Raw genomic sequence first — 12,504 nt, forward strand, 5'->3', positions numbered from 1 at the left:
CCTCATGTAAAGGGGATTTGTGCCCATACCACTGACCCTCCCCAAGGGAGAGGCTCTGTGTGACCTCCCATTCCCTACCCCACCCCTGATGCTCCCCATTTTCCCCTTTCCCTCATGCCAGGGTTTCTGTATTCACTCCCTTTCCCCTTTCCCCCCAATGTCCTCCCATGCCAGGGGCTCTGTTCCCTCAGCTCTATCCTCTCCCCCCTCAGAACCCAGATCCCTCCCCTCCTGGGTCCCCACTTTCCCTTCCCCACCTCCAGGTCCCCATTTTCCCATCTCCACCCTGGAGGAGTAGGGTGGGAGTGAATTGAGAATGGGTTCAGAAGGTGTGAAGAAGACTGGTATAGGTGCTCATTTATAGGGATAAAGCCTGCTGAAATTTACTCAGGATGTGTACACTGATGTATAGTGTTGAAAGAGTTAAGGATCTCTTTAGTTTTCAAAAATCTTTAAAAAAGAAAAGAAAAGAAAAGAAAAGAAAAGAAAAGAAAAGAAAAGAAAAGAAAAGAAAAGAAAAGAAAAAAGAAAAAGAAAATCTCTTCTAAGGAAATTTCCAGCCTAGAGATAAAAAAATGCAACATTGTTTCAAAGTCAAATAAAAAGCTTTATTGGCTTTAGGACTGAAATTCATTAGTGGTACAGAGTCTTGGAATGAAACTGCCAGCAGACTCCTGCTACGGACAAAGTCCCTAAAAGTAAATAACCTTATGAGTGCTGCAGTAAGGACAACGTGAACTGAAACAATAACTGTCAAAGGATTACAGAAACAGAGCCTAGAGAAGAAGGAAGCACAGGGGGACTTAAAACAACGGTGGAACTTCAAAGAAAGGAAGAGAGATTATCTTTGTTGACATTTCAGTCCTCTTTGCCTCAAGAATATATATATATAAATAGGTTAGGGTAGAGAAGACAAACAGATTAATTTCTATTTCTTGAAGAGACTCTCCATTTAAGTTTCATGTTTAATGCCATGGGACACATTTCTTGTTTTCCCTCAACATGTTTATGTCTACTGTGATGGTCAGATCCAGGAAGATTTACATTATCTGGGACAACTATACTAAGAGAGGTCTTATTGCTATAGCAATAATAAATCCCTCTTAGGGACCACTTATTCTGCTAGCCCCATCTGCATAACATGGCAACATACTTTAAGTGTAATTATTGAAAAAATTGAGAAAAGCCCAAAACTTACTACTAACAGGAAGATACAGCAGATAAATCATGAGAAACTAGAGCACCATTTGCCAAGAAGCGACTCTTGGATGTTTGCACATGAAACTTAATTAAAAGCACAAGACATCAAATAAACTATTAAATGTACAGGTTTTTGTACAATAGTGACACCTTCTTTCCAACGGAGGGGAAAAAAAAAAGCACTAGATATTCTGCATGTGCTCAAACAAGTCTGGAGGTTTGTTTTTAACTATACTGACCCAAGGTAAGACCTGGACAGTAATGAATGGTCTACTTATTTATCAAACAGCACAATGAAAGTTAGGAAATCAGGACTCTGAAGAAGTGTGATTTAAAGCTAAGGAGAGTTTTTGATGCTGTGAAACATTCTATTGTCTCTCACTGATTCAGAAAGTTCATTTGCTAATAGCTAGGAGCTTGTGAATGGAGTCATCACTGGAAGAGTTGGATTGCATGTATTTGCAGGATTTCTTGACTGCTGCCACAACATTCATCCCCATAGGTATGTGTGAGAGAGCAAAGGAGGCAAGATGGATTGAGGGAGCTGCCTGCAGGAGATTTGAAGGCAGGATTAGACTTGTTACATGAGCTTAACAGAGACACCTGATGTGGGGAGGGAGTCTCAAGCAGATGGTTCCCTACAAGAGTGGAGAAGCAGCTGTTTAGGGGAACTGACTCTAGGAAGTCTACATGGGAGTTAGCTCTGAGCAGGAGTTGTAAGCTGAACCACAAGGTGGGTCACCCCTAATAATTCAAAAGAAAGAACTTTACGAAGGAACCCTTTCACTCCCCACAGCTCTGAGGTAAGAGCCATGCTTTGGGGACAGATTTTTGGAACTTTGAGTTTTACTTTTGAGTTATTGTCCGAATAAACCCAGGTCCCAATCAGGGCGGTGGCTGGATGAGCAAGGGTGTGGAATCTCTGTAAAAGGGACTGGAAGAGGGAGAACAAAGGGTAGGGCAATACAGAAGCACCCTGGGCACATGGCAGGTGGCCATCTTATTTACAATATGTAATAAACCATTCAGCCTTGCCTGATGTCCAGTAGTTATTACAAGGGACTGAGTCAGGCGAACTGCCACTAACTCCCTGTGCATAACTGAGCAAATAATCTACAAGCTTCCATGGCTAAATGGAGATATGTGAGGTCATTTCTACTTTGGGCTCAACAAAACAAATGGCATATTGTCTATTGGTTCTGCTTTTCCAGAGTCTTCAGTTGCCCAAGAAAGAATAATCATACTCATGCCTTGTCTGGAAGAGGTCAGTACTCCCCTCCCCTCCCCTCCCCAGTCTGATGCCAGAAATTTAAGAAACTTAACTCCAGACAAAGCTGTCAAATTTAGTAAGGAGCAATGAAAGCACAGCAGCTTTGCCTGTTCGGGTGTGGCTGGGACCACAAATAACCTCGATGTTTTATATACACAATTTCTGTCATGGAAAAGTAAAATTACTTTTCAAGGATGAGAATGGAAAAAGATATAATAAATTGGTAACTGCTGGTGCTGGAGATATGCATATAGAATAATGAAATGGTGGTACTTGTACCTTGATTATCTAACTACTCTAAAGATCAGTTCAATGTTATTTGTATTACGATAGTAACTAGAGGCCCCGGCTGAGATCAGGAACTCATCGTGCTAGGAACTGGGCTAAGACATAGTAAAAGACAGCACCTACCCCAAAGAGTTTATAATCTAGGTGGATGCAGCAAACAAGGGGATGCTGAGGAGGTAGAGAATGAGATGAGAGGGAAAGGACCATGCCTTAGAAAATGAACATTAGTTATGGCTCACTTCCTGCCTAGCTGTTCTCAGCAGATAGCGTCTTGTAGGCATCCTGGCAGAGTTGAGTTTCAAGAAGGAATTAAAGTGATCTTGTGTCCACCCCACAAAAACAGTCTGCAGCATGGGCCAAATCCTTGCAATCCTATCACATGCAGAACTCCCATTCTATTCACTGAGAATTACCCACTTTGAAGAGATGCAGGATCAGTTCCTATAGCTGGATGGATTATTGTAATTTTAGGGCATGGATTACTACAGCTGGCGGGGAAGGGACCTTCAGAGTAAAGCATAAATGAAAACATTGCTATTATCTGATCATTTAAATCTTAAGGTCTGAACTCTGATCCCCTTGGGGTAAGAATGCACTGCTGCTAGACCACTGAGCCAGCCCTGTGTGTCTTATATTTAATATTTAATCCGAAGGGTTGATAATTATTGAAAAATTACTGGCTATGGTACTTATCTGCTCCCTATTTTTAAGAATTTTTTTTTCTTTTTATACATTTGTAGCTATACTACTATTAATAATAATAATAATAAAAAGCTGGAGGACTGTATGCCAAACAGATAATAAACTATATAAGGCAGTTAGCAGGGGCTGTCTGTGTCCTATAGAATAATTTTCATTACAATCCAGTGAGAATAATTGACAAAAATCTTATTTTTTAATTATCTCACTTAATTTTATCAGAAAGCAAACTGTATTTTGCAAATTGACTTTCCTCATCCACACACTTATATTTATCTTGACTAGGCCTTTCGGCTACTCTTATTAATCCAGTAACAAGAAATTAAATTACCTCCTAAGCAGCAGCATCCTTAATTCCTCAATATTTTGAACACATCTTATTTCATTAAGAATATTGTGTAATGCTGATTTCAGAACACTGGAAAATCCTGATTGGTTGGCACGGAGATTAAATTTCTTAAGAGCAAGGGCATGCTCACATTATCTATATATTAAGAAGAACGGTGTGCATATGTGTGTAGACACAAACAGACGGAGGTTATCTATGTAATAAATTGTGGAGTGGTATGAACTTGTGCTCATCAAGCACTCTTCATTACTTCACCTGCATCCTACCCAGTAACTCATCTTCTATGGAATTTAATTTAATATTTCTAACCTTTCGGCAGATTCACCTGCCTTTTAAAAAACAAATAAAATGTAGTCCCCTTCTGTGTATTCCGTATGGTACGGCCTAATTACATGATCACATATTATTTCTCCAATAATATAAATATCGGTATATACTGCAATTATTTTCTACAATCATATTTATAATCTTTTATACTTAAATTAATTGCCAGAATGGCCTAACATATACTTTTACAGACAAGTTTTCTCTCTGATAAGTTCTAAAATAAGTTCTTTTTTTAAAACTCATTCTGTTAGCACCCAAATACTATGTATTTTTCCATCAACTCAGCCACAGTGTCTTTCTGGGTCCAATTCAGATTCTGAGACTGTTAACTACAATGTAATATAGCTGCAAATTTACCACAAGCCAGTCAATTTTAACTGTTAGTCAATTATTGCAGACTTCGTGTGGAGCATGCTGTGTAATGATGGTTATCTGTAGTTTTCGTAGTTGGTTTGTGAATGTCTTCCATTCAGCTCATCCTGCATACACGTTATTACAAGATATGGCATTTGTGTCTATACTCTATTATTTGGGAAACCGTCTTGTTACATACTGTGAAAATGTATACAAAGGACAGAGTTAAAGTTGCAAATATGACCTTGACGGTGTAATTTCCTGACTGGAGTGTGCTTAATACGCAGTCTTAAAATTTCCGTAACAGTTTGGAAATTGAGAGACACAATGAAAGTCCAGATGAAGCAGGAAACTCTGATGATAACTTGGCAGATGGCATCTGTTCCTCTTAGTTATAGTAGTACGGAATCTATGCCTTAAGTTGGAGTTGTGGGAATTGTGCTACTGCCAGTGCCATCATTTGGATGAGAGGCAAAATAAAGGTTTCATGACCATAAACAATCCATGAATATTCATAGCCAACTTTTTCCACTTCCACGAGTGAAGTGTTAACTCTGGATAAATTCCAAACTCAGGTAATTAGAATCTGTCTGTCTAAATCTCTCCTGTAATTTTACTTTTTCAAGTTTTTCTTGATATCTTCCTGATGCACAATAGCTGCTGAATTTTCACTCCAGAAATGGCTGTATTTCAATGGTGGGAGAAGTGATCCTTACATCCAAGGTCAAAAAAGCATTTTGAGACCATTCTTGATGAAACAGCTTTATAAATGTAAGGTATTATGAGAAAACACTCACCCCCATAAAAGTGAATTCACGGTTATAGGCATTCATTTATGAAATACTTTCATGAAGCAAACAGAAGGCTGCAAAGTGTAGCCCAACAGAAGTGTAGCCTAACAGATATTCCTATAACACCCTGAATATAAAAAGTTTTTTATCTCCATTTTCTACTAAGCTTTGCCATACCAAGAAGGCCTTAGTTTGATTTTATTCAATGTTGACAGTTCCTTGCCATTGGTCTATAAAGGGAATTCTATTAATTTATATCCTGAGGTTTAGTCCCCCCCACCCTTTATTTTCTCATTTATTCCAGTTTTCAGCTTTAATACCCAAAGGATTCTTCTATACTGGAGACTGTGGAAATGATTAACTGGTGGAAGTCTGGCTTTATTTATACCCAACAAGTTAGCACATGAAAACTCTTATATTTTCTTTTCAAGAGGCAATTACAATGAAAAGTGTCCCACTGGTCTCTTTCCTGACCCAGAAACCAGACATTATCAGAAATTTGAGCTCTGATACAACAATTGCAAGCAGGTGAGAAATATTATACAACCCTTAAACCTATTATCTTCCTATGCTATTGAACCACCATTTCAATCTCAGCGACTCGTGTATAATGTGTTTTGAAACAACAATTTCACTGCGTTTATGGAAAATGGAAGTTTATCAAATTTAGTCTAGATTGATACAGACAGAATACTGACCACTGAAAAAACAGCAACAACAAAAACCCAATTAAAGCAATTTTGTGTATTTGAAAAACAGCTTCTAGGAAACTTCCATGCAAAATTCTGAGCAGCCTCATCATTTTGATCAAAAACTTTTCTCTCACTTGAAAATAAGAGGCATGCCCAACAATTACTTTTTTTTATTAGCCTATAAGGATGATTAACTTGCTGGATTTTATCAAATGACTGTAAAGTTAATGGGTCTGGTCTGGTGCAGAAAAAGCGGATTATCATGGGAACATTCAAGAAAGACTCCACTGAAGGGTGAGCTACAAATATTTAAAGAGACTTTCACACTGAAATAACATTTCAAACATTATTAAAACCTGGATTCAGTTTCCTTTCATATGGTTTTAATGAGGTCTCCATCTGCAACTTTTGCTAGTTTCCAAAAAAAAATAAAAATTGTTATTTAACCTACACATAGGCAAAATGCCACAATTTATATCCAATCTTCCCAGCTTTACACCTCCCTTGACTTTCGGAGAGAAGGATAAAATGGGACCAAGATTTGGACCAATTAAAGTTTTGAAAAGCAAAACTACAACGCACTAGGTTTTACAAAATTAAAAACACCTGCAAATTTTGCTCTTACTTGATATTGAGATGCAGCAAAGCCAGAAACATTTATTAGAAAAACTTCCCTCTGAAAACTGGGTTTCAGATAAAATGGGACCTTGCAAAGTTATGTAAAACCTACCACATGGCTAGGTTTGCCTCCATTTTGTTTCATCAGTAGTTTACTCCTAGAAAACCCATCTTCTCTTGCTGGCAAACCGAGGATTATGACTACACTACGTGATCAAGCAAACCATCTAGGAAGCAAGGGAGTCTGTTTTTATCCACACAAAAGCATTTCCAACAGCAGCTGGAAAAATGCTGAAAATGATGATTTCTCAAAGTTTGACCCAGTTTGAAAGAAAAGCTGAAACCCACTCCTCCTGGCACAAATCCCATAATCGGGCTTTGTGCAAAAAAAAACTCCACAGCTGTGGGTTTAGGTGAGCGAGTCTATGGGCTGGAATAGTGGCTGCTGCCCCTCTTTCCCAACTCCAGGTATTTTGATCATTTGATCAGTGCAACTGCAGATACAAAAGACCCTCCCCCTTTAGTCGACCCCCCAATTGCACCTCCCCACAGCAGTCTAATTGGGTTCAGGAAAGACCTGCAGTGCTCAGGGAGCAGAGGCCCCTTAAGAGGCCTCTTCACATGCCCTTCTCTCCCACCGTGATGGCCAAAACTCTACCCCATTGTGCAGAGGGTACTACCACCTTCTGCAAGTGAGCCGTGTTGCCCTAAAAGCACAAACTATAGTCTTCTTAAAGCAACTGAACAAAAAAAAAAAAAAAAAAAAACCATGGCAGCCGAAATTCAGATAGACATTCAGGGCCTTATCCCATGGGCTGTGATTTACGCTTGTGCCTAGCGTTTCCAAATCAGGACGGTAGCATTTTAAACCCTCTGCACACAGTGTATGAGGCAGTGAGAAAATGAGCCTCTGAACTTTTTCCTTATATTTCTTTTGTTATACCATTGTGAACTTGAGGGGCAAAAACAGTTTTTACATAGGAAGCCAAAGGTAACTATGATCAAATGGGGGGGCGGGGGGGGGGTGAGAAAAGGAGGGGAAGCCAATTAAACTCCATGTATACGTGAAAAATAAAATGTGAACAAATATTTGAGCTAACCTCCTCAGAGAGAATTATGACTATGTATTCCCCTAGTTTTTTTAATTTGCAAAATGAAGAACAAAACTACTGATTATAGCTGTAGTTACACATTAACACCACCTGCCATTAATCCTCCTTTCTGTAGTAATACCATTGAGCAGTGCAAACCAGTGCAATATTTTGACATTGGAGACTGAACAGCTGCATTCCATTTCCATAGGCAACAAAGTACAGAAGCAGCTCGGCTGCACAAAGAATTGGAGATGAGGATCAGCTCTGAGGTTTTGGATAGCTTGCATGATGTTGCTTTCAACTGCACTATCTTTCTCAATTTTCTGCTTAGTTTTGTTCTTAAATAGGCCTTGAGCTATGTGACTCCATTTTGTACTTTGTTTTCCTGAATGCTGGGTCACCATGCAGAACGTCTATGTAGCTGGGATTGTACTGTGGTGTACAATTACTTCAAAAATATTGCAGTTATACCAATCTGTCCTGCCCAAAATAAAACCATAAATGAATTCCAGTTCCTCAGCACTAATGTGCAAGATGCCAAAACCAGCTAGGGTGCCCCGGGCCAAAAAAGACGATCGCCTGGAACTTGTGTGTCTGGGTGTACGCATGTGTGCACGTAAAACTGTACTGTGCGTGGCTGACAGCACCCAAAACTGTTCTCTCCTGTTTTATAATCTACTTCCTTCTTCCCGTTTTTTGTTTTAATTTTAACCTTTTCCCCTCCCCCCGGTCTTGGTATTGTCACTCTTTTCCCTATTCAGCCTTGTGCTGGGAATGTCTAACGCCTCGCTAGGTGTTTATCTGTAGTATCACAGCACCCCCCCATTATTAATGGCATTGCTGTGAGGTATGAGAATAGCATTATCCTCATTTTTCATAAGGGGGACTGAGGCACTGTGAGATTGATTTTCCCAAGCTCACTAGGAAGACTGGGGAGAGCCAGGAGCTGAACCCAGATCTGCTGAGTCCAAGTTCACTGTCCCTCCTCACTAGATTATCTTCTTCTTGAAAGCCTTTTTGCAGCGGAAAGTGTATTTATGATATTAAATAAAAGCAAAATTGACAACATGTAATGCTTGTGACCCTCTCATCCATCTGAGAAAGACATGGCACAGGCCTAAAGAACATTACCCTGCAAAGAAAAAGCTCAAAATAGCTTTATTACAAATCCAAACTTGCTTCTCTCTCAAGGCAGTGTTGTGCTGCCAGTATCTTAACAGTAAGCATTCACAAAAAGCTCACCCCTTAGCCTGTGCACCAGGGATGCACATTCTTCTGCGGAGGAACTGCAATGAAACACAGCCATTTGTTTTCCAATTTAAACACAAATGCTCTCCCATACCTTCTCTCAGAGAATCTGGCTACCTCACTTGGAAAACTAACTTATTAAGCTGTTAGAAATGTTTACACTTTATTCCTGTAGTGAGTATATTAACAAAATAGCACAGTGCTTGATTTATTATTGGAAAGTGTTATTGGAGGGGAATTCCCTCTCGGGAAGGATTGTTTAGCAGAAAACAAAGAAGGTTTGATTCCCTCAGGTCCAAACTCCTTTCAGTTTGCTAGTGATAAAGCCCCCAGGAGTACATCCTGTCTCATTGTCATTCCAGCCAGCTGTTTCCCAAGGACAGAGATGAGGTTGAGTCCAGAGATGAATGCACAGCTCTAGCTGAGTTTTCCCCCATTCCAGTTTTCCCTTGGGGTAGGAGTGTGAGAGGACTGATATTTGGATTTTGATGGTATTGCTGTTCATGAGTCAGAAGATCATCAAAACAGTCACATACCCAAATTCATCTGATAGACTGTTCACCCAAAACTAACTATCCCTCAGCTCTCAGCCACTGTCCAACAACAAAACAAAACAGGCCCTGCGACTGCATTCAAAATCTGTTTGCTGCACGTTGTGAACCGCACATCTGAGTTGATACTGGCAACAGAATGTAATGAAAATGAGAAAACAAGGGTGGAGGCAAGTATAGCATCATTAACAATACCGGTAGGTGAACTATTAAAAACCTCAGAGCTGCTGTTCACCCCCCATGGCCTCCATTTGAGCATGGTGAGGCTCTGTATGGTAACATCTCCAGGAGGCAACAGCTTTGTGTTGCAGGGCCGACTCTCTTTAAATAGATCAATTTTTGTACTGTAGGATTTTTGCTGTGACTAGTTCAGGGTCATTTAAGATGCCATTAAATCCCCATTTCCATGGAGTGATGTGTAAATCCACATTACTCAACACATCAGTCCAAAGGATGACACAGGTTGTCAGTCCCAATTTTTGAAGTGGGAAAAGATTTAGCTCTTTTTGACATGGAGCTAACCCCAAATCTGCACATCAGTTACTTTGCTCCCCAAAACTAGACTAAAATATTTACTCCTTTGTACTCCTTTCACTGGAAGCTCTCCAATACATTAAAAGTTTATTTATTCCTCATAATCCTCTTGTAAGGCAGATATGCTATCCACATTTTACCGAGAGGAAAACTTAAACTCAGTGGTGTTAAGTGATCTGCCCAAGGCCATGCAGTAAATCAGTAGAAAAGCTATGATTAGATTTATCTCAAGCACTACCCCCATGTAATTTTCAGCTATGAGTTACTGACCACACTATCCGAAAGGAAACTGTGTGTTGATCTAAAAATTGCTAACCTACCCACTAATTAAGGACTGGAGACCAGGCTCTTCACTATCCTTATAGTACGAGTCAGAGGCCACAACTTGTTACATCTTACTCTTAACATACGGTTGCACAAGACCCTGTACCATCCACTACCACACCACAGATTGCATGTCTTTCTATCCTGTCAAAATTAATCAGAGATCCCATGCTCCAAAACATACACCAGGATCAAGCTTTTCCACATTCACCCTAAATATACAGGATATACACTACAAGCCTTCACACGAGAGGCCTGAGATTCCCCTTTTAATTGATACAGGGTAAAAAGGTGAGCTCAAGTTGTAGGAGCCTACAAAAGACTGCATTATCACCATTTATATATGTAACTGGGAAGATCTGAGTTTCCTTTAAGTGCCAGGTAATAGGGTTCTACAACCTTATCTGCAGGATAAACAAGCGTACCAGGATTTTGGAATAGAGGGGCTGAGTTAAAGCCGATGATGAAATATTAACTGGTTAATTAAAAACAAAAGCAACCAACCAAAAAACCCCAAACCCCAGCATCTTCAAATTCTGTGATTTTGAGAATTTGTGTTTTCACTTGTAACCCAGTCTTCCTCATTTTAAAAATATTTATTGTTATAGCTACAATGCTGTTGCACATTACTCATCTATCTGAAAGACTTGTTCGTAGAAATTTTTGTTTTTTGCCTTGTGTCGTACAGTGCACAATCTTGGAACGTGGAAGCCCAGCTTTTAAATCTTTCCTACCACTGTGGTTAAGTAGTGACAGTCTCTCACACAATCCAGCTGACAAGCAGTTTTCCTTCCAAAGGGGAATTTTTCCCCGCAAAGCAGATTTTTTTCCATAAAGGAAACTATCCTACTCAAGTGACATCAGGGGGAGGTTCGCTGACACAGTCTATTCTGTCAAGTAAGAGAGGTTAAACCTCTTACATAAGTGCAACTCCTGGTCATCATCACCAACATTCTAGCACATCAGAGAACTGTTCAGACTTTTAACCACAGGAATGTGTGGTGGTGATAGGAATTTTTGTTTCAAAATTTCAGTAGCCATGTATCTTTGACTGTCTTTTTTCTGCTCTGGCAGATTAACGAATGCTTTGGATGCATTTCCAAATTTATCACTTGCATTACTTTCCAATGTTGCTGAATCTGTACGTTGACTTAAAATCTTGTCAGTGCCCTAAGGGTTTTTCCATCTAATAAGTGTCAGTAAAATAGAAAATGATTGACTGTTTTCCACAAACTCTGAGTGGGCTCATTTTTCTCTGGGAAATACAGACCTATTATTTTTGGACTAAATTTAGTCATTACAATATGGATTCATTAAAAATTCCATCCAATACACATCTTGAAACTGGTGTTTATATCATAATTAACAACAATAATATTTAGCACATCTACTATATTTAAGATTCTGTTCTGGAGCTGAAGTCAAATGCCCAACAACCCTCACACAAGAGCTCTATCCCCCAGCATCCCAATATTTAAGCACACAAAAATCACAAAACTTTGAGATGGAAAGGGCATCTTAAGTCTTACTGTTTGCACACCACACTGTAGCACTTAACTATTACTTTGTTGGGATTTGTGGGTGCTTTTAACTTCTGAAGCTCAAGTAACTTAGTATCAGGTGCCTAAATACAGATTAAGGAGCATAACTTTAGGAACCCAGGTTTGCAAATTTTGGGCAACATCCTTAGTGAATCTCTCACGAGGGAAAAGAAAATGTTATTCTGTGCCTTTATAGAGGGGAATTGTACTTTGGTGTCTTCCTCTCTCTAGGATATCTGATGTGATTTCTACATAGCAGATTAAGTCTGTGGTATTCTACTTACTCTGGGAGGGACGGCTTGCAGAGCTGTGATATAGTTCTCCAGAGCAATGCGGCGACGGTCATTCAGCATGGCTTCCACTCTGGCCATGTGAGTCTCCACTAGCTGCTGTCTCTCATTCGCCGCTTCTTGTTCCAGTAATTCCACTTTCTCCTGGAAATGCTGCATGTTTCATGTTTAAAGAACAATAGTAGAACAATGGTTAAAAAGGTTGGCAGAGCAAGGGTAAGTACCTTTTGTGCAGAGCATTAAAATCCTTCTCTACAAATGATGGAAGTGACCTGCCTTTTACTACAGTCAAGTGTGCGATCTGTAGAATTTCTGAACCCTGGCTTAAGATGGG

General features: G+C 39.6%; 1 protein-coding gene across 4 annotated transcripts in view; it reads right to left on the reverse strand.

Annotated features, from left to right (window-relative positions):
- APP (amyloid beta precursor protein) overlaps positions 1 to 12,504 on the reverse strand; it is a 325,530-nt gene that overhangs the window by 68,304 nt on the left and 244,722 nt on the right. For all 4 annotated transcript variants that reach the window (XM_034793108.1, XM_034793091.1, XM_034793084.1 and 1 more), the window contains one exon: positions 12,165 to 12,323. In XM_034793108.1, the coding sequence (XP_034648999.1) occupies positions 12,165 to 12,323 (159 nt within the window). The remainder of the gene's footprint in view (positions 1 to 12,164; positions 12,324 to 12,504) is intronic.

Source organism: Trachemys scripta, chromosome 1 (assembly GCF_013100865.1).
Source record: "Trachemys scripta elegans isolate TJP31775 chromosome 1, CAS_Tse_1.0, whole genome shotgun sequence".
NCBI classification, from domain to species: domain Eukaryota; kingdom Metazoa; phylum Chordata; order Testudines; family Emydidae; genus Trachemys; species Trachemys scripta.